The sequence below is a fragment of the Vanellus vanellus genome (assembly GCF_965231255.1).
Source record: "Vanellus vanellus genome assembly, chromosome: 4".
NCBI lineage: Eukaryota > Metazoa > Chordata > Aves > Charadriiformes > Charadriidae > Vanellus > Vanellus vanellus.
This window is the reverse complement of record NC_138909.1, coordinates 19061141-19082421: the sequence shown is the minus strand read 5'-3', so window position 1 is coordinate 19082421 and position 21281 is coordinate 19061141. Positions and strand designations below refer to the sequence as shown.

The 21281-nt window shown below is 45.7% G+C and overlaps 2 protein-coding genes across 2 annotated transcripts in view; both read right to left on the bottom strand.

Annotated features, from left to right (window-relative positions):
* Positions 1–21281, bottom strand: part of LOC309671545 (kelch-like protein 8) — a gene marked incomplete at its 5' end in the record, with an annotated part of 659404 nt that overhangs the window by 344291 nt on the left and 293832 nt on the right. The gene's annotated exons all lie outside the window — the stretch shown is intronic.
* Positions 1–21281, bottom strand: part of LOC309671206 (AF4/FMR2 family member 1-like) — a gene marked incomplete at its 5' end in the record, with an annotated part of 39304 nt that overhangs the window by 1226 nt on the left and 16797 nt on the right. The window contains 10 exons of the mRNA XM_082482411.1: positions 1843–2072; positions 3451–3494; positions 3597–3690; positions 4311–4382; positions 5576–5712; positions 6563–6626; positions 7596–7687; positions 13212–13458; positions 16956–17047; positions 19613–19897. Of these exons, the coding sequence (XP_082338537.1) occupies positions 1843–2072; positions 3451–3494; positions 3597–3690; positions 4311–4382; positions 5576–5712; positions 6563–6626; positions 7596–7687; positions 13212–13458; positions 16956–17047; positions 19613–19897 (1357 nt within the window). The remainder of the gene's footprint in view (positions 1–1842; positions 2073–3450; positions 3495–3596; positions 3691–4310; positions 4383–5575; positions 5713–6562; positions 6627–7595; positions 7688–13211; positions 13459–16955; positions 17048–19612; positions 19898–21281) is intronic.

Here is a 21281-nt window from a genome sequence, read left to right as displayed (position 1 = left end):
TGAAAATTTCTGCTTGGCTGCGCAAGGAACTCTTCAGAAGCAGAGAAGACAACGCTTTCCTTCTAATACTTTCCAATTCAGAAGCAGAAAACGCATTTCCCCTGATTTTCCTTCTTTTGTTTACAAAATGGGTATCCATTCCCTTCATGGGGAACAGAAGAGCTGCAAGCAGAGACGAGGAGTCCAAACTCCCTGCCTGAGCAAACAGAAGTTAATCTGATCTGTGACCACAGCACCACGTGAAAGGAGAGTGACTTTACATGCACACATGCAACCTCTGCTCGTCATTGCTGTGGAACATCAGAGGCCAGAAGGCAACGTGTTACAGCCTCATGATCTGAATTACGCACTGCTCTGAAGTGAGGAGCTGGGTCCTGCACTGGAAGCACCTAGTTTTGGACCCGCCAGAAAGCACCTCAGCACAAGTGCCTTGGACATCAGTTATAACTAACTGCTTTCCACTAACTTCTCCATTTAAGGGAACTTGATAGCTGAAGGCCACTGCTCTTTCTTCTTCTTCTTAAGCCCTATGAATTGCATAAAAGAATCAAGGATGTGGCCTTTTCAATAGGTTTAGGTACTCACTCTCTGTACCTCTTAGAACCTGTACATTACACCAAATATCAACAAATATCAGAACTGGAACTCCTCCACCGTCCTGAACAGTGACAGCAAATGCAAAGCCTACAGGAGTATTTACTGTTCTCCTGCACAGATCCACTCCCTTGAGAGTATTTACTGCAACACAGAGCAGGTTTTGAATTTACTCTTGATTGATGAAAGATTGTGCTCAGGCTGTCCCCCCTACAGGTCTTCCTCCATGACTCATTCCTCTGGCTTACCAGCAGTATCCACTGAGCCTTCTGTGTGACAGTCTTTTATCAGCCTTTTGAGGACATAATCCAAAATACTACACATGAATTGCTGCTGCGAGCACAGATTTGCTCACAAGACAGCCAACAACTGGAGCTACTTTATTCAAAGGTGACTTGCAAAGCCTTTTGAATTTCAGCAACTGCCTCATTAGCATGAGTACTTTTACAGCCTTCCAACAATTCAGCCAGGCGCATCATGGTTACTTTCTTTTGCAAGTTTGCCAACAGACCGTGGCAATACGTCCCTTTGCCCACAGTAGCTCACAAAACTTTGTGTTTGATGAAAAATGACACTGCAAATGCCACGTGGGATGGCAGGTTATAGAACTGCACCCACTCTAGGGCTTTTGCTTACTCACCACTGCTTGTACCACAGGACAATACAACTTTTTTATTAACAAAACTGTAAAATAAAAAAAGTAGCAGCATTTTTAGGAAATGCTACCGGCAAATACTGGTCACGTGCCCAGCAAGGACTCCAATTCAAGTGCTGCTCAGATCCTCTGTTAGAGAAGCCAGTTTCACCATTTTCAAGACAAAAATACCTGGAAGTTTGACAAACAAACTAAAACACAATGCTACAGGCCAAAAAGCTGTTTTTATAGAAAGTGAACCGACTCAGAAAAGCTCTGCGCCCCAAAGGGAAAAACAAACAGCAAAAAACCCCTTACGCTTCTTGTGTTACCATGAAGCAAGTTGGCTGGTTTCCTGCATTTGATACCCTCATCCCTTAGCTCTTAGACGTTTGAGGATGCCAAGACAATCTTTTAATTGGAACACTCCTCAATATATCACCATCAAGTATCTCTGCCAATAACCTGCCAATATGCCATAGCTGTCTATTTCAACATATTTAATGCTTTGATCTTTAGGTATGGTGTTTGCTCCGTTGAGTGTTAGGATTTAAGCGAGAACATACACATAACCACAACACACACGACAGAAAAGCCAGAAGGCAAAAACTTACCCTTATTCTTCCTGGCCAGTGCATCAGCCTGTTCCCAAATATGATACGCATAGAGGATACAGGAAGTGATGTTGACATAGGAAGAGGTGATGCTTGGGATATTATAGGGGACAGTGATTGAAGAGCCAATGCTGTTGCCACTGCAGTTGCTAGCATTCGATCCCGGCTGAGAACTCACAGAACCGGCAGGAGAGGACATTGGAGAAAGAGCAGAAGGCATGCCTGTGCTTCTGCAGGAGAAAGAAACACCATCGTGAACATTTAACTTCAGAGTTAAAAGCCTTGCCACAAGACTATCTTATGCCAGGAGCTATCCGCTATCATCCAGGCCCGCAGTATGGAGCGGAGGATTGAAAACTGAGATGTGTTCAGCAACATAACAAGTAATTGTCCTTCAAGTGCAAGGCCAAGTTTTTTGAAGTGATTTGCAACTCTAAGGACTCCTCTTGACAAAAGAAAATGCAGAACCAGACATCAGAAAGGGCCATCCATACCTTCCAAAATCTACACCTATTTGTGGAAGCCTTCACCAGATTATCTGAGTGTTTTCTTTCTAACGACTTCCATTTCAGGCATGCTGAAGCTCACCACTTATAGAGGCTGGAGCTTTCTGACAGCTAGTCAAAGCAGCCAGGTCAGCCTACCCACACTTATTTATAGATGTAGGGAAGCTACATGCAGTCAGCTGCCCGCCTTCCAGACACAGGCTGGCTTCGTCACATCACTTCACCCCCACCACTTCTACCAACTTAACTTTTAGTACCTGGTATGAAAGGGCTTCCACCACTGCTCTTGGGAGACCATTTACTTCCCAATAAACTATATTGTGCAAGGCAGCAGAAAAATAACTGGAATTTCAGCATTGATATTAAAGACCAAACAACCCTCTCTCAGCTGCAGAGTTTAAAAGGGACAGACGTGGAACCAGGTAGCTATCTGCCAAATGCAATTACCACAGCACACAGAAAAACTCTTTCTTACTCATTGTCGTAAAAACACAGGCCCAGTCTGCAGGGCATCAGGTGAAACACTGTTATGTGACAGCTTGCCCTTTGGTTTTGCTGCCACAGACACAGCAACGCTACTGTAGATACATAGAAAGGACAAAACGCTCAATAACTCAGAAAATTAGTTTCTTTTTCTTAATTGGTGACTAAGCTAAAGAGACAAATATTGAAGTATCACCTCAAAGTTATGCTACCCCAGGACGAAGGCATAATCATACTGGACAGTGGCCAGGGAGATGGGGATGCTATCCCATTAAGTCTCAAGGGATCTCTAACAGAAAAAAGATGACAACAGGGGCTTTGAAACAGCATAGTGACGATACCTTCCTTGCTCTGATCTGCTTATCTGGTGGAGAACTGCTCTTCTTGTTATGCTGTAACTCTGGACCTCATAACACAAAAGCAACCCCTTTCCAACGAGAAAAGACAGGAAAGAGAGAGAAGAAAAGTACTCATGCCCCCTAACAGTGTGATTTCAGGTGGCAAGAAAGAGCGAGAGGTGAGGCGCTCTCAAATGCAGTTAGCAACTCAAATATTCCAGCTACTGTTTTCACTCACACCCTTACAGACACATTACAACATATGTATTTTTAAATCTTACCTTGCAACACATGGAGAAGGTGCTTGTGTTACTCTGGAAGAACTCTGCAGCAAGGAACAGAACTCTTGTTAGATTTGGGCTATTGGGCCAACATCAGTAACTGCCGCAGCCATCCAGCTGGCAGATTGGTAATATCTGTGCCCTACCTTAAAGTGGTCATTCAGGATCCTGGAATACTTGATTGCAGTGTCTTTTTTGTAACGAAACATTGCCATGTGCAGAATGGACTGGCAGCGCATGCTGTGAACAGAAACACACCCAAGCGTCAGTGTTCATGCTCGCTGCTGCCTGCTCAGCAGTCATCAGCCTTGTGGGACAGAGGCAGGCACACATCAGCCGTACTGCAAAGTCAAGAAAGCTCAGAATTTCTCCTCCTCCTGCTCATCTTAAAAAAGGACCCTGTGAAAAAATCACAAGGCGAAAAAAAAACACAAAACAAAACAAGGGCGGGCCATGTCTGCTGTTATATTCAAACAGGTGCCCGACCTCTTATAGGTGCAACAGGCCCGTTAAACCCCTGTCCAGAAGTGCCTCAGCTATGTTCAGTGATAGCTTCAGTTACATGGCTCAAACATGGGCAGCCAAATTGCATTCTTTCACCTTAGGTGAAAGCCTTTGTGTGCTCTCAGGTTACCAGCAGATCAAATTTTAGAGCCTGTGCCTTCCACATGTGGTCCCTTGTGATAACGTGGCGCACTTTAGAGATGTTCCAGTTCATTCTGGTTTTTATTCTGTGGGTTTTTTCCCTTGTGGAACTCTGATTCCCATTTAACTCATTCCTTTGCCCCTGAAAGTAATGGGTCTTTCACTCTATCGAGTCTAAACACAGAATAGGAAGGCAGAGAAAAACAGTTACAAACCAAAACACGGCAAAGATTTTTTCATGTGAAGATGCTGAGGAGTCCGTAAAGGATTTCAATGTCATGATGAATCTAAGGAAACAAAAAAAACAGAATCTTGTCAGCCATCAGTGCTCTGAAGTCCTGCTGTTTATGAAAAAACAGCGCATGCCGTTATCTCTAACATCAGTCCAAAAGTCATGAAACCTAAACCTGCCTTGACTTCTTAAGTCCTGGCACTGAGTGCTTTGTATGATCTTGAGCAGAGTACTGTCTCAGAATGCGTTGTTTTCCACGCAGCACGAACAGATGTGACCCCTTATGCGACCCACTCTCCTCTTACAGTGATTACACGCTAACTTACAGGCCTGGGACCCAGAAGAGGTGCCCCTACTACTGAAGGTGAAATATTAATTCAATTGTTTCTGGACAAGACAGACATCTTAGTCAAAATGTTTCTTTTGGCTAACAACAAACAAGCAAGTCTCCTTTATGAAAATAAAGCAACAACAGCATCTTGGAAATACAGTCCATCAAGACCACAAAGCAAACAATGTAATTTAAAAAGTTTGAAGTCTACCACAAAAAAAAAAAAAAAACCAAAACCTGACAGCTGTTTCAGCTCTAAGGCAAGAAGTCAAATCAGCTCTCAAAAACACTCATATAACCTGTAATTTCGGTATGAATAACCGATACCTGCCTCTTTTCTACCCAATACATGGTTGCTTGGGTTGTGCTGCTTGTATACGTCATATTATCTACGTGCATCTACAATGGCTGCGAAACTAAATGGGGAAGGTTGCTAAAAGAAACCTCAATAAAGTGTACTAGTAGAAAGACACATGGGAGAAACCAGCAAAGTCTGCCTTCAATCAAGCTACAAGACCTTTGGGACACAAACTGTTCTTCCACATGCTATATCTTTGCTTTGCTTTTTTTTAATTTAAATACTACTGAGCTCACATGCAAAAGCAACTTCAGACCTGTATAAAGTAAAAACTCCTTCATGGCCTTGATTGTCATAACCAGCATCCTCTGGTGTACCTCAGCTGCAAGGCTCAAATGCTGAGGAGGACACGGTGCCTACTTCTTCTGATAAGCAATGCTGAAACACTTCAAAGGATTTGCCTCTGATGCCTCCGGATGGTCTTTCTCGTGCTTGTACAGCAACCTGAACTCTGCTCCATGGTGGGAATCCAAACTGGCCACAGTTGCAAACAAGCAATGCAACTAACCCTTCCCCTCCAAACACGCTGCCTAACCATCGCACTTTGAAAACCGCTTACTTGATGAGATCTATGGTGCCGCTGAATAGGCTGTGAGCTGATTTTGGTGCTGATGCATCTGATTCCAAGGCAATCCCATATTCAATGAAGGAGAGGGCAGCATCTAGGTACTGAAAGGCCCTTCCAGTCTTGTCGGTCTATTGGGAAGAAAATTCTCATTTTTAGACTAAGACAAAAACTACTTCTCTCAAGTGTACCTGATTTCCTTTTTTCTCCCTAGTTAGGCAGGATTTCAAGAAAGAAAAAGATGCAAGTCGGGCCTCCAGGAGATAATTAAAGGGTTCTCAGCAGTAGCCCTAATGTGGGCCCAGTCATCAGCTTTGTGTGCTCTGGCTATTTGTATCTCTTCCTCTTGCTCAATCTTTTCCTCCAGTAATTCACCATCTTCACTTTTCTTGGATATTATTTTCTGGTCTTGGAGGCCTGCCTCATGAAAGGCAGATGAGGCTTTTCCTCTGCAGTATTCCCTCACTTCGTTTTCACAAGTAAATGACAATTAGCAAATGTACATTATCTGACTGAGCCATAATTAGCAAAAAAAAAAAAAAAAAAGCGCTCATTCATACACACTGTTAAACTGCACACAGTGGAGAAAGTCAGTCCCATTCCACAAAGGGCACTTCCAAGTCTTGTTCGCCAGCAACACAATTACTGTCAGGATCCTGATGTTTCAGAGTAAACTGTCTTAAAACTAACTGTTCCTTGTATTTTCCGAGGACTTTGTGATAGCTCTGCAAAGCAAACAGGCCTGCTAACCTCAGGCAATGTCAATTCCAAATCCCGTTCTCCAGGCATATTCCCTAGATGTCTTTACAACAGAGGGAAATGTCTGAACATTTGGCAAATAAAGACAGCCTCCCCACATATAACTTGAACGTACTCCGAGTATGGAAGTAATGTTAGCGAGCGAATCTTATTCACATGCACACAGGTATTTGGTCCGAATGCAAGAGAAGGTTAACATTTTAGCACAGGGCCAGGACTTACCATTGCATCAGCTTTGTGCTTCAGCCTCTTGGCCTCTTCTATGTAGTATTCTGTTGGATGCTGTCTGAATTGGGGACAGAGAGTGGAAAAACAGAAAGCAGAGAAAAAGGGGGGGATAATTATCAATTTTACCTTCAGATCTATAGGATGCTATGAGTCCAAACATCGTGTTTTGGTAAGCCTGTTACAGTCTTATCAAACACACCTTACAATTATGATAATCACTAAATGAATGTTGTCTGCCTGTTCAGAAATACGCAGCAGCTGAACGCACAGATAAAGTTAATTGATTTCTTAAAAAATGTATGTTAGAATGACATTGAAAACTTACATTTTGAAATAAAAATCCACCAGAAGTTAGGTTACTATGAGGCCAAGTTTACTTCTTTGCTCCCATGGAAAGACAGTAGTTGTGTGATCTCCTGCCGTTCCTCAAGTACAATACCACAAACACATTCTGATTGAAACATACAGTAAACTCTGCGGTACCACACTGTCATCTTGGACCAAGAGAGCTTGCATTCGAGCTATTTTCTTACAAGACATACGGTCACCAAGGCTTCTACAGGTCTTGGGTCTCAATCATGACACACATTTCTGTGCACTGGGATAATCTATTCACCGTGCAAATGGCACACAGCCACCTGTACACTAACGAGTGAGTCATGCCCTCTCAAGATAAAGTCAGCTGCCTGCCCAGCACCTTGTCACAGAGGAATTTGCCGCTTGCCAAGAAACACATAAATCAAAACCCATCACTTGTTGGCAGGCATGAGACACCTCTCAGAGTTAAAAATTTCCAGAGTAGCTTCCCTCAAGCCAAGAACTGTTGTAATGAGACCTTTGCTTTGTGGGGGGTGGAGTAAGTCCCAGACATGAGAAGACAGTACAGGGCAGGTCTCAGACATCTCTTCCTCTCTCTTTCCTCCCAAAAGAAGGGCTCATTAGGAAGCAGAAGCCAGGGCGGCTGCAGGGCCAGGCTTGCCTGGTGTCTTCAGAAAGTACACACAAGGGGTGTAAAACAACAACTTACTCTTCAAAGTTGAGTTGAGGTCTCCTTGACTTGGAGGTACCTTTCGTCAAAGAAGGCACTGGGAAAGGATTTGTGACATCCCCTACAGATCCCTGAAAAACAGAGCAGAGATAAAGCTGGTTAGAGAGATACATCTAAATCAATTCCAAAGCCTGGCTTTCCTAAATTTCAAGAGAAAAGATTTAGTTGTCCCAGGCACAGTTTACTCTCCAGGTTCTCACCATCTTCTTACCTTCTTCCCCAGCACCCCATCCAATAACAGAAATAGAAACTTGGCTTCTTACCTGACTGCTGGTAAGGCTTAATACCACTCAAACTTTTCCCAAGCATTGAGAAATTAAGTCACAGGTTTGCTTGCACAATGGCTAAGACAGCATAGAATCATAGAATCATAGAATCAGTGAGGTTGGAAGGGACCTTTAAGATCATCAAGTCCAACCATTAACCTACCCTGATAAAAACACCACCACTCCTAAACCATGTCCCTAAGCACCTCATCTACCCTTTTCTTAAACACCTCCAGGGATGGTGAATCCACCACCTCTTTGGGCAGCTTATTCCAATGTTTAATAACCCTTTCAGTGAAAAAATGCTTCCTAATATCCAATCTAAACCTGCCCTGACATAACTTGAACCCATTTCCTCTTGTCCTATCACTTGTCGCCAGGGAGAAGAGGTCAGCTCCCATCTCTCTAAAACCTCCTTTCAGGTAGTTGTAGAGGGTGATAAGGTCTCCCCTCAGCCTCCTCTTCTCCAGGCTAAACAACCCCAGATCCCTCAGTCGTTCCTCATAAGGTTTGTCCTCCAGACCCTTCACCAGCTTTGTAGCCCTTCTCTGGACACGCTCCAACACCTCAATGTCCTTCTTGTAGTGAGGGGCCCAAAACTGAACACAGTACTCGAGGTGAGGCCTCACCAGTGCCGAGTACAGGGGGATGATTACTTCCCTAGTCCGGCTCACCACACTATTCCTGATGCAGGCCAGGATGGTGTTGGCCTTCTTGGCTGCCTGGGCACACTGCTGGCTCATGCTCAGCCGGCTGTCCACCAACACCCCCAGGTCCTTTTCTGCCAGGCAGCTTTCGAGCCACTCCGCCCCCAGTCTGTAGCGCTGCATGGGGTTGTTGTGACCCAAGTGCAGGACCCGACACTTGGCCTTGTTGAACCTCATACCATTGGCCTCAGCCCATCTGTCCAGCCTGTCCAGATCCCTCTGCAGAGCCAATCTACCCTCAAGCAGATCAACACGCCCCCCCAGTTTAGTGTCGTCTGCGAACTTACTCAGGGTGCATTCGATCCCCTCATCCAGATCGTTGATAAAGATATTAAAGAGAACGGGCCCCAGCACCGATCCCTGGGGGACACCACTCGTCACTGGACACCAACCGGATTTAACTCCATTTACCACCACTCTCTGGACACGGCCATCCAGCCAGTTTTTTACCCAGCGAAGAGTATACCTGTCCAGGCCATGAGCAGCCAGTTTCTCCAGGAGAATGCTATGGGAAACGGTGTCAAAAGCCTTGCAAAAATCCAGGTAGATAACATCCACAGCTTTTCCCTCGTCCACCAAGTGGGTCACCTTGTCATAGAAGGAGATCAGGTTTGACAGGCATGACCTGCCTTTCACAAAGCCATGCTGACTGGGCCTGATCACCCTGTTCTCTTGCATGTGCCGTGTGATGGCACTGAGGATGATCTGCTCCATGACCTTCCCAGGCACCGATGTCAGACTGACTGGCCTGTAGTTCCCTGGATCCTCCTTCCGGCCCTTCTTATGGATGGGCGTCACATTTGCCAACCTCCAGTCAGCTGGGACCTCCCCGGTTATCCAGGACTGTTCATAAATGATGCACAGTGGGCCGGTGAGCACTTCCGCCAGCTCCCTCAGCACCCTTGGATGGATCCCATCCGGCCCCATAGATTTGTGCACCTCCAGGTGCTGAAGCAGGTCCCTCACCATTTCCCTTTGGACTACAGGGGCTTCACTCTGCTCCCCATCCCTGTATTCTAGCTCAGGGGTTGGGGAATTCAAGGAACAACTGGTCCTACTGCTGAAGACTGAGGCAAAGACGGCATTAAGTACCTCAGCCTTTTCCTCATCCTTGGTTACTACGTTACCAGCCCCATCTACTAGAGGACAGATATTATCCTTGGTCCTCTTTTTATCGCTAATATATTTATAGAAACTTTTTTTGTTGTCCTTGACAACAGAAGCCAGGTTTAGCTCTAGCTGAGCTTTGGCCCTTCTGATTTTTTCCCTACATCGCTTTACTACCTCTTTGTAATCCTCCTGGGTGGCCTGCCCTTCCTTCCAAAGGCCGTATATCCTCTTTTTTTCCCTAAGCTGCAACACTAGCTCCCTGCTTAGCCAGGCCGGTCTTTTTCCCCGACGGCTTGTCTTACGGCACACGGGGACAGCCTGCTCCTGCGCCTTTAGGACTTCCGTCTTGAAAGACATCCAGGCTTCCTGGGCTCCTTTGCCCTGGAGGACTGCCTCCCAGGGGACTTTGTCAACCAGGCTCCTGAAGAGCCCAAAGTCTGCTTTCCGGAAGTCCAAGGTGGCAGTTCTGCTGACCCCCTTCCTTGCTTCTCCCAGAATTGAGAACTCTATCATTTCATGGTCACTGTTGCCAAGACGGCCTCCGACCATCACATCCCCCACAAGACCTTCCCTGTTTACAGACAACAGATCCAGCAGGGCACCTTCCCTAGTTGGCTCTTTCACTAGTTGTGTTAAGAAGTTATCCCCAGTACCTTCCAGGAACTTTCTAGACTGTTCCCTCCCTGCTGTATCGTATTCCCAGCAGATGTCCGGCAAATTGAAGTCTCCCACGAGGACTAGAGCTCGCGGTCTTGAGACTTCTCCCAGCCGTTTATAGAATATTTCATCAGCCTCCTCATCCTGGTTGGGCGGTCTATAACAGACTCCTACTACAATATCTGCCTTGTTAGCCTTCCCTCTGATCCTTACCCATAAACACTCAATCTCATTATCACCATCATTTAGTTCAAGACATTCATAACACTCCCTGACATACAGGGCCACCCCCCCGCCTCTCCTCGCTTGCCTATCCTTCCTGAAGAGTCTATAGCCATCCATGGCAGCACTATAGCTATGCGAGTCATCCCACCATGTTTCTGTGATGGCAACTACATCGTAATTACCCTGGTGTACAATGGCTTCCAGCTCCTCCTGTTTGTTGCCCATGCTACGTGCATTAGTGTATAAGCACTTCAGCTGGGCTATTGGTCCTTTCGCCTTTTTACTGGAGGGAGCTGAAGTTCTGCCATCCCCAGACATCTTCCTAAGGAGCCCGGTTACGCCCCCTGTCTTTTCCAAGTCTAGTGCCAGCACCCCACTTTCAGGCTTTTTGCTAGCAACCTTGGATCTATCCCCATCCCCCTTCAAACCTAGTTTAAAGCCCTGTCAACGAGCCCCGCCAACTCCTGCCCTCAGACCCTTTTCCCCCTCTGAGACAGGCTTTTTCCGTCTGCTGCCAGAAGGCCTGGTGTCCTGAAAAGCAGCCCATGATCAAAGAACCCAAAATCCTGCCGACGACACCAGTCTCTGAGCCAGGCATTGATCAGCTGATATTTCCTGTTAATCTTCCCATCCATCTGTGCAATTGTTGGGATAGAAGCAAACACTACTTGTGCTCCTGATCCCCTAACTAGCCGTCCCAGGGCCCTGAAGTCTCTCTTCATCGCCCTCAGGCTCCTTCCTAGAATTTCATCATTACCTAACTGAAAGATCAATAAAGGGTAGTAGTCAGTAGGCCTGACTAGGCTAGGGAGTTTCCTCCGGATAGCCTTAACTCTGGCCCCAGGAAGACAGCAGACCTCCCTACAGATTGGGTCCGGTCTACATATGGGACCATCCACTCCCTTCAGAATCGAGTCCCCTACTACAAGGACCCGTCTTTCTTTCCTAAATGATGATGTCGTTATATGAGGTGTAATCTGTCTTGGCTTCAGTGGCAACTCAATGTTTGGCAAGCCACAGTTAGTTATTGTCATCCTCCTCTTCCCTTTCAAGAACATCATATCTGTTCTGTAACAGCACCTGGGATGGCGTGGGGGTAACCTGGGAGGCACGCCTGCCACGACGAGCGGGGACTTGTTGCCACTGGCCCCTGTCTTCTGAATCTCCACATTCAGACACAATGCTAGAGGGTGTGGGGTTCATTGTATGCGGAGCTCGGTCTCCCTGGGGTGCTTCTCTCAGGGAAGACAGAGTGTGACTCCAGTTATCTATCTCCTGTTCACTTTCCCTTAGACTTCTTAAGCGGCTTACCTCCTCACGGAGCTCCATCACTAGCTGAAGGAGTTCCTCTACTTGGGCACACCGCCCACAGGCCTGCTCACCGCCACTATTCAACACCGGCGCAAGAGAAGGGCACTCCCTACAGCCCGACCCCTGGGTGGCAGCATGTTGCCACGCTAGCTCTGTCTGGGTGGCCACCTCAGAGCTGCTCGGTGTAGAGCTCAGGAAAGCCATGGTTTTCTGCCGAGTTCTTACCATGACGTTCTGGCCGGGTAAAGAGTTTTTTAGTAACTTACCGTCAGAAGAGCTGCGCCCTGTTTGCCCACTCTCACCTCGGTGACGCCCGGGGTGACGCCCACCAGCTGCCCGCGTGGCCGCTGCGCTCCTGAGCAGCCCGTTTAGAACTGCCGCGGGTGACGCTGGCTCCGCCCCTGCCGCGTCAGCAGCCCGCCCCCGAGCTGCCGGCTCCGGCACCAGCACGCGCCAGCCGCTTTTCCCGGCTACAAGAGCCCTCAGAAGAGCCCTTTGCCAGCCCGATCCGCCGCCATCCCCTTCCCCAGTGAGGCCTGACCTTCACTGGAGCTGATCTCCTCGGCGACTGACCGAGTTTGACCGACTGACCACATTTTTCATGGCCACTAGCCAAGGCAGGAATGGGTAATATCCATTCACACTTATTCCAGCTTAACCACACAGCAACTGTTGATTCTCTGTTACTCACTCCATTATCAGGAAAAAGCAAGCAGTTAGAAGCCAGCTAATACAGTGTGCAGAATCTGGCCTAACACACACAACAACAGACTAGACCACACACCCCCAGCCACCAGAAAACAGGAATATAATTGAATTTTCTAATAAAAAAACGCAAAGATCCAGCTGCAAGGATCATTAATAATTTTGTAAGCAAGCCACAAAACCTTATATCCCAGCTGCAGCCAAAACCACAGGTTGCTTGTTTCTTACTTTGAAGCAATCCACTCCTTTCTGTAAACACACTTATTTTTACGCCAATATTGTACTTGCAGTCGCCTACAGTCAGAAACGGTTACTGCCATAAACATGATTCTCTTGCCTTGGGTTTTTACACGGTCGTCCCTTTACACTATTGTTCACTGGTGAAATGAAAACAGCTGATGGAAAGTCAGCAGAGAAGTTACAATGCAGGCTTTCGGGCTAGCAACATATGGTCCCAGACAGCCATTAAAGGAGCAAAATTGCTTCAAAGAGCTTTCTTTGGTGGCTCATTTATCTTCCTTCCTTTTTAATATCCTCAGAGCACATTTCTAAAGACAATCACACAGCGCTCATGAGTTGCAGGAAACATCCCACCAGTTATAATGGATACCTACTTCGATGCCCTTTGGCAATTCAGCGTGATTTCTCTCCACTTTCTTGTGCTTGGAGAACAAAGGATCCTTGTGGTCGCTCTTGTTCCTGGCAGTGTTATCCATGGCAGGCAGCTCACCAGTCTCACTTCTGGGTCTCTTCTGGGCCATCTTGGTTGACTTTGGTGGAGGATGTGCAGGAGACATGGGTGGCAGAGGTGGCGGTAGCAGGAGATCTCTCTTCTGGTTTTCAAGTAAAGCTTTTGGTGCTCTGGAGATGGGAAGCGAATTCAGCAATTGGGGTGAATATGGTGTACATATAACGTAGGGTTTTTTTAAAAAACTTAGTTACTTCATGTACCAATTCTGTTTAAATTTCTCTGGAATATAAGAGGACTTGTTAACATAAAGAATCAAACAAAAGCAAAATGAAACTTCAGGGATTTCATTGTGCATTAGATACCACATCCTCAGCTGCCAACACCACACAAGAAAGTTTCTTTTCAAGTAGGAGTAAGATTTGTCCTTGGAGTAAAGACTTGCAACCAGAATATCAGGATGTTGCAAAAAAGGCATCCCTCCAACACAGCCTCTTTTCACTGAAAATGGGAGAGGGGTAATAACCGCAACTAAAATCCCTGGGACAAATCACACAACAAGGCAAATGAATTGCAGCACTGACTCTCTCTCCCCATTATGCTAGAAGATATCTTCTATGGTCAGAAATACTCACCCTGACACTTGATCCTGTATATGCTTTGACCGAGTTTAACTGAGTTGTTCCTTTAAGACTTGCCAGCTCACCCACACAACATTTATAAAGTTGAGAGGATTCAGGTGAGAGAGACTTAAAATGCTGTGCTTTATAATGGCAGAGGCTATCACATTTAATAACACGGTGGCATATCAGTTTTGTGATCATCCGGAGTTAGGATTACCAGGGAACTCTGGCAGCTTTAAGCAGCACCAGATAGCTCTAAACCTTGTTTCTCTACTGCTCACTTACATCGTTTTTATCCAGCTTCTCAAAGTTTCCAGGAAAACACCGAACAGTGGATCCCAACTCATGGATTGCAACATCAGAAGAGCAGGAAATTAAGTTAAACCCAGTGAGAAGACCGAAGCATGACATTGCACATCTTGCTTCATTCTGCTGTGCACAGGACAGTCCTCTCCTGCCTTCCACAACCCACTTTTCCCATGGTACAGTCCCTACTCGCTGCACACATGCTCCCCAGCTTCCCTACCTTGGTACAGCTCTCTCCCCAAAAACGCATCCTTATCCTTCCCACTCTGCAAGCCAGAACACGGCTAAAAGGGGTGCTCATTTTCACTGAGCAAAAGGGAGGAGTGAACCCCAGAATTAAAGCCCTTCTGTATCCCTTCATACAACTAAATGTTAGCCCCAAAGTCTCAGTGCTTTAAGAGCACGTCAATGTTTTCTCTGCAGAAAAGCAGTTTAGTCGTATTGTCAGGACACAAACCTCAACGCTACATACCAATCCAATACCTCCAATTCAAGCAACAAGCAAGCAGGAATTGATCGCAGTGCCCCGTGACTGATGCATGAGCCTCCCCTCTCAGGGACACTGCCCATTTGAAGACATGCTCCTAGAAGCATTAGCTCTAGCAAAGAGCTAGCCAAAATGCTGGCAGTACACTGGTATGCAAATTATGGGTTAAGTTTCAGGAGACGTACCAGAAGCACTGCAAATGCTATGCTGAATAAATGAGAAATTCCTGGCCATGAAGGCCATCTGAAATTCCACAGTTTCATGATTCAAAAGGCATGCTGGCTGTGTGTCCATTAGGTCACATACAAAAAAGACAAAGACAACGAGATGATTTTAGTGGAAAAGGGAAAGGCTCCCTACCCTTACTCACCTATACATACAACTCTGTTTTCTGGATTGGGCTTTGTGCGTTTCACCCATATACAAATTTGGGCCAGTCACTGCAAAAAGCTTATTGGCACTGCATCATGTTGGTTTAGTTAGAGAAAGGGGGAGCTGCACACCTATGTGCTTCTGAAGCATCCCAGTTTAGCAGCCTCACACGGCAGCAAGGGAAGAAACCAGAGTTCTGCAATATCCATCACATCCACCTCTGTGTTGTCAAGCTGGGAGAAGACAGGTCCCACCTAGCACAGACACCGTGTGCACCAGCAGCCAGCCGATAAGTACAATTCAAAGCCTGTCACTGGTGACAGCAAAAGCAGCTGAGGGAGCAGACAGTATCAGCATTGACACATGACTTTTTTCTTTCATCAGAACCTGTCCAATTAAGAAAACAGCAACAATCACCAAGTCGAAATTTATGGACATTCAGTTACACTTAGCAGAATATCCTTTCCCAAGAGGCTGCCAGAACTCTCTCTGCTCAGTCATGGGAACGAGAGTCATGACTTCAGGGCTACACTTTCAGCTATTTCACCTGTTTGCGGCAAGAATCTGATCAAGCAACTCAACTTGTCTGCACCTCGGTTTCTCTGTGTGCAAAACGCGTTCACCTCATCTTCTCACCTTACAAAGGCTAAGAGCTTTAAATGCATGTGAAGTACCACGAATCTGACAAAAAGCTTTCTGCTGCTTCTCATGCAGTGAGAGCACAAACTTCCCCAAAATAAGTATGACAGCAGAACCCAGAATGAGGAAGACATGGGCAAAGAAAAAGAAGTTCGTAGTATCATAGAATGGGTTGGGTTGGAAAGGACTTTTAAGGATCATTTAGTCCAACTCCCTTTTTAAAACCATTTTAAGGCTAATTCCATTTCTCATGAAAGCAGAAATAACTGATGCTTGAACTCTTAAGTCTTACTCACCTAGAATCACAGAATAGTTTGGGTTGAAAGGGACCTTTAAAGGTCATCTAGTCGACACTTTCCCTCTCTCCCCCCGGCAGGGACATCTTCAACCAGAGACATCTTCAACCATCTTCAACCTCTTGCCATCCCCTGAAACCCCTAAACTATCATGCAGAACAAGCACATGCTACTCCCCACAGAACAGCTGCCACCTCCCAGATCATCTAGGGCAATCGTCTGCTGACAGATTACCACCATGGTAGTTTGCAGAAGGGAAAACGACTCCTGCATCCCGCAGGCAGGCAGTCTACCACACTGTTTGTAACTCAAGCAATGTAAAATTCTTTTGCACTGATTTGTTTCCTGCATCTGGTCTGAAAGACAGCAGTGCAAATGGTTGCCTACCAGCTTAGAAGGAAAAGCAGCATGGGCATAACTGGCAACTAAACTTCTTGCAGCATAAACAGATTTTTTGAGCTATGCGTAATACATGGATCAGAGCATGCAGCAACATAAGCTGCAGGATGGACAAGTTCATGTTTAAAATAGTAAAGTCTTCATTCCCATCTCAACTGTAGGAAATCAAGGCAAATGCAACAACATTCAACGCTTTTGCAGCACTGTAAACCAAGTATGGGAAGACAACAAGCCACTGAAACATCAGCTTATGCTTGAATGATTAGAGCCATAATCCTCAGCGTTGAGAAGACAGAGGAAGATAGATAAGTGACACCCAACCTTCACATCTGCAACAAATAAAAAGGTGAATAAATTATATTCCCATAGCTACATGTTTGGTTCCCGGATGTAAAGACAAATCTGCAGCAGATTAAGTTTCAGAAGACACATTAAGTTATAAGCAAACTCACAAGCATAAGCACAGGAGATACAGTTCCTCGCCTTAACCTTTTTGAGAAAGACTCAGCTTTATGCATCTTTTTGCCATCCCACCACTGTATACTCACTTCAATTTATGGGAGTCTTTGTTAGCTGAAGACTGCAATGGTTTTGTTTCTTTTTCTGATTTCATTTTCTTCCTATCAATCTCCTTCTCCACTTCCCTCTAACAGGAAGAAAGGAAAAAAAAAAGAAAAAAAAAGAAAATCACTCAGGTTTTGAATGTGCAGGTAAAGTACAGACGAACACATCTAAGTTTGACTGATTCTGGTTAACAAAAAAAAGAAAATATAAGATACTGGAACTGACAAAGTGGAAACCCAGAGCACAGCGGATATAGATTTCAGGCTCACTGACAAGTATCCTAAAATGACATTATCTACTTTTGCTTGGATAGATTAATTATTTTGTAGTTGCAGGGATGGAAACGCAAAACCTCTTGTTGCCAACAGTAATCAAAATTAAGGCACATCCATTGCTGAAAAATAGCATTTCATCTGTTCTGGATGGTTGTGTTTTTTTTTTTCTCCTACTCAGTATGAATTGTACAGAAATGTATTCAGATTCCTCCTGGCAAAGTCATGAACTGCAAGCAATTGTGTTTTGTGATAGGCCTTATCAAAGGAAAGGAAAAAACTGCATTCACAGGAGAGTTAGATCACTCAGATTTCCAAGATGCACAGGGGATTTTGGTTTTAACAACAAGAATCTGATACCAGAAGAACAGGAACCATTAAGGCAGAGAGGTAATAAATAATACTTTTAAATTGCACTCGATAGATCTTAACAATACAAAGCATCCTCATCTGCTTACCTGAATCAAAAACTTCAGAATAATTTGCTACAAGCCAAGAAAATGTAAAAGAAACTACACTGATAAGTCAGCGTTACCCATAGTGCGCCTGGTGGCAGCCAAAAGCATTGCAGGACTTTCTGTCTCTCTCGAGTACATCCAGGTTTACGTCACTGTGGTGGTGCTCAGTGGGTTATGCTCAGCACAGAGTCTACCTCTGGCAGCGTGCTCAGGGCAAGCCTCAAGCACCTAGATCACGTCCTTAAACCGTTTCCCAGGTTGAGCTCCACAGTGCCGCAAAAGATGTCTGACAGCTGCACCTGACCAAACTGGCTGTGATGAAGCCTGAGCCTCCAAGGACACTGATGCATGCTGATATAATACAGATGTTGAGTCTCTTAGGAGGGTTTTCCTGCAATCAGATACTCAGGCTGCAAGGGAAGACACGTCTAGTATCAAATAGCTCCTCTCTTGGCTCTTTGAGACAACAGAAGCAGCAACAGATTTACTGCCTGTTCACCTTTCTCTTGCTGCTCTGCAGGAGGGGGACTGCCGGGGTCTCTCAAGTTTCTTCACCATTTTCCTGCTCTTCCCCACAACTATGGGAAGCTCAGAAAATGACAAGACTAAAGGAAACCCACGTGGGAACCAAGGCAATTCACCCACACATGCTAAGCCACCTGCTCTGTGAGGAGGACCAAAAAGTTACACAGGCACTGAAACGTCCACAGTGAATACCCATTCACCTTAACACCTGCAGCCAACTCTCTGTGCAGCTGAACCAGCTGGCTGGAAGTATATCCACAGTCCCCTTTGGCAGTTAGCTTTCAAAAACACTCATGAGCTGCTACCATCGCAGTTAAATAAAGGTCTGTCTTGTAATTCAGGGGAAAGCAACTATTAACGCTGAAGGACTCTACAAATCCCCTTAGTGGATACACGCATCTTTTAAGCATTAGCATTGCTGCTAGCACCACAGCAGCTCCAGGAAAACCAAAGACATTTTCTACATATTTATCCAAGTGCTGAGATCCAAAGCAGGGTTTAGTGATGGTTGTTACTATCAGTGAACCTGGTTCAGTCAAAAGTCTGCATTTATGGAAAAGTAAAAGGCACGGGGCTGCTGCCATCACCCCTAGTAATAACACAGTTTACATCTGCAGAATTCAGTCCTCTTTGCATAAGCAAGCCTTCACAACTGTTTCATGGAAATAAATAATTCCACACAGGAAAAGACTACGCTACTCAGACTGTGGTTGCGTGACTAAAGGCAGCAGAAGGTGCATACATGGACAAAACCAAAAACCACAGACCAGGGTGGCCTGGGTCAATTGTCCCTGTGGGCACCCCCACAAACTGCAGGCAAGGTGCTCTCCCACAACAGACACTCAATGGGTAGCACAGATGACTCCACAGTCTGGAAGGTGCTTCAGATACTATGCTGCTTTTCAAGGAGTTGCAGGGGGAGGGGGAACTGCAGCCCTACAAAGCTCTGCTTGGGCTGAAAGCAGAGAAACCCACAAATGCTCCCAGCAGGCTGGCCAGCTGCATGCTGTGACACAGCCTGCTGCCCAAAGGTCCTCTCTGACATAGGAGGGCTGAGGTTTTGGTGTCTGAGAAAATTAGTATTTCAAGAAAACACAGAAAAAAAATGTTTTAAACCACCAAAGCATTTGTTAGACAGCTTACAAGGCTTTTCATTTGCTCAGCAGGGGATTTGTGATCAACAAGAAACATCTGTGGAAAGTTTTGGTACGCATTCCCTTTAGAAGTTTGATAGCACCTTTATAGGAGGAGCATAATGGGTGCACTCCCAACCTATGAAGCAGAAATGAACTCTCCACACGGGTTTTTCAAACACCACCTTGGCCCTTGTACAAACCCACCTCCCCCTCCACCCCTCACCTTCCTCTTTTGAGGAAGACAAGTCTGCCTGAGCGAGGGCTCCTCGGTGCGCACAGGAGACTTCTGGCAGTTGTGTTTGGTTGGAAGATGAGTGTCCTGAGGAGCCCTGGCTGCTCGGCCGGAGCTTTTGTGATGAGGCTCCCTCGGCTCAGCGTGCTGGTGGGAAGAATTGCTGCTGATGCCATCGCCCTGCTCCTGGCCCTCCTCACATCCATCCCCATGGGCGATTTCGCTGAGACTTGGCACTGCTGGTGGGTTCACCTTGGTCAGCCAGTTGTTGAGCTGCCACTTATTAGAAGTTGGTGGGTCAGGCTGCAGACAAAAAGAGAAAAGAAGGATGCAACACTGATGCCTTTATGGGCTATTTCCATCCTAGCACTGCTTATCAGAACCCAGTAAAATTTCCTCCTTATTGTTAAAAAAGGCGTGAAAGTGAAAGACCGTGAGACAGTGAGGATGCTCTAGTATGTGCACATGAACACTTACTTCAGGAACACAGACCTCGTTTTTGCACAGGATCAAATATGTTGCACAGCACTCCTGGTTCTCTGCTAGCCCTACCTGTCATCCAGTAAGAGAGTAGTCTACATGAAAGCTTCATCTTGGTTTGCCACTAACCAACATTGTTGCACAATCAGACAACGTCTAAAAAAAGCAGCAATTGTAAAAACGGTTTAGGTGCTGTCCTCACAATGCTTTTGGAAAGTTATTTGCACACAGCAAAACGGACAAGGGGCTGTGCCAGCTATCACATCTCATTGAAGTTTGACAGGTAGGCTGTCAGGCTCCTGTGGTTTAACCAAAAGAAAACCATTTACCATAAGAAATTGTATGGCTACCGCATCAAGTCCAGCCTCTTCTGAGTCCTCTGCCTACACAACTTAACACTTGCTTCCCTCTGGGTCAAGCAAGGCATGAGCAATGACCAAGGTCTGAAGGCCTCTGGAGTCACAGTTTAGGGCTGGGCTGGCCACTAAATGAATGACAGATGTTTTCTATTAACCCCTCTCCCTTCCCAGAAGAGAGAAAGGAGAGAGGATAAGGGAGAAAGACTTACGGCTTGAAAAAAAACCCTAAACCAGCTTTAATGAAATATTAACAATAAAAAGAAAATATAATAATATTAATAAGAAAATAATGAAATATATACAAATATATATAAACCCAATATCGAGCTCCCAGGATGACAATCACGTCACCAGCCAGCACTGGGGAAATCCCAGACTGGACTCAGCAGCAGACAGGAACTGGGTGCAGGAACACACAGATCAGGATCAAAGGCAGAACAGACAGAGTCCTCCTCCGACTCCAGCCACTGAAGAAAAGGGAACTTGAGCCCTTGCTCCCTCAGCTTTATAATGAGCATGAGGCAGATGGGATGGAATACCCCGCTGGTCAGTTTTGGGTCATCTGTCCTGTCCGCTCCTGCCCGCTCTTCTGCTTCCAACTCGGTACATAACAAAGTTAGCTAACCCTGGTTGATACAGAGATAAGTATAAGCAAAAGCCTCTCGGCATACTATTCCTTGGTACTAACTATAAGCATCAGACTTTTGGATTGCCAGAAGCAGACACTGTCTGAAAAACATACCATTAATTTCAGAGAGTGCATTCAGTTAGACCAGACTAAACTGAAAAGGAAAATTATTGAAAAGGAACATTAGTTTTGTTCTATCTCAAACCAGGACACACGGTCA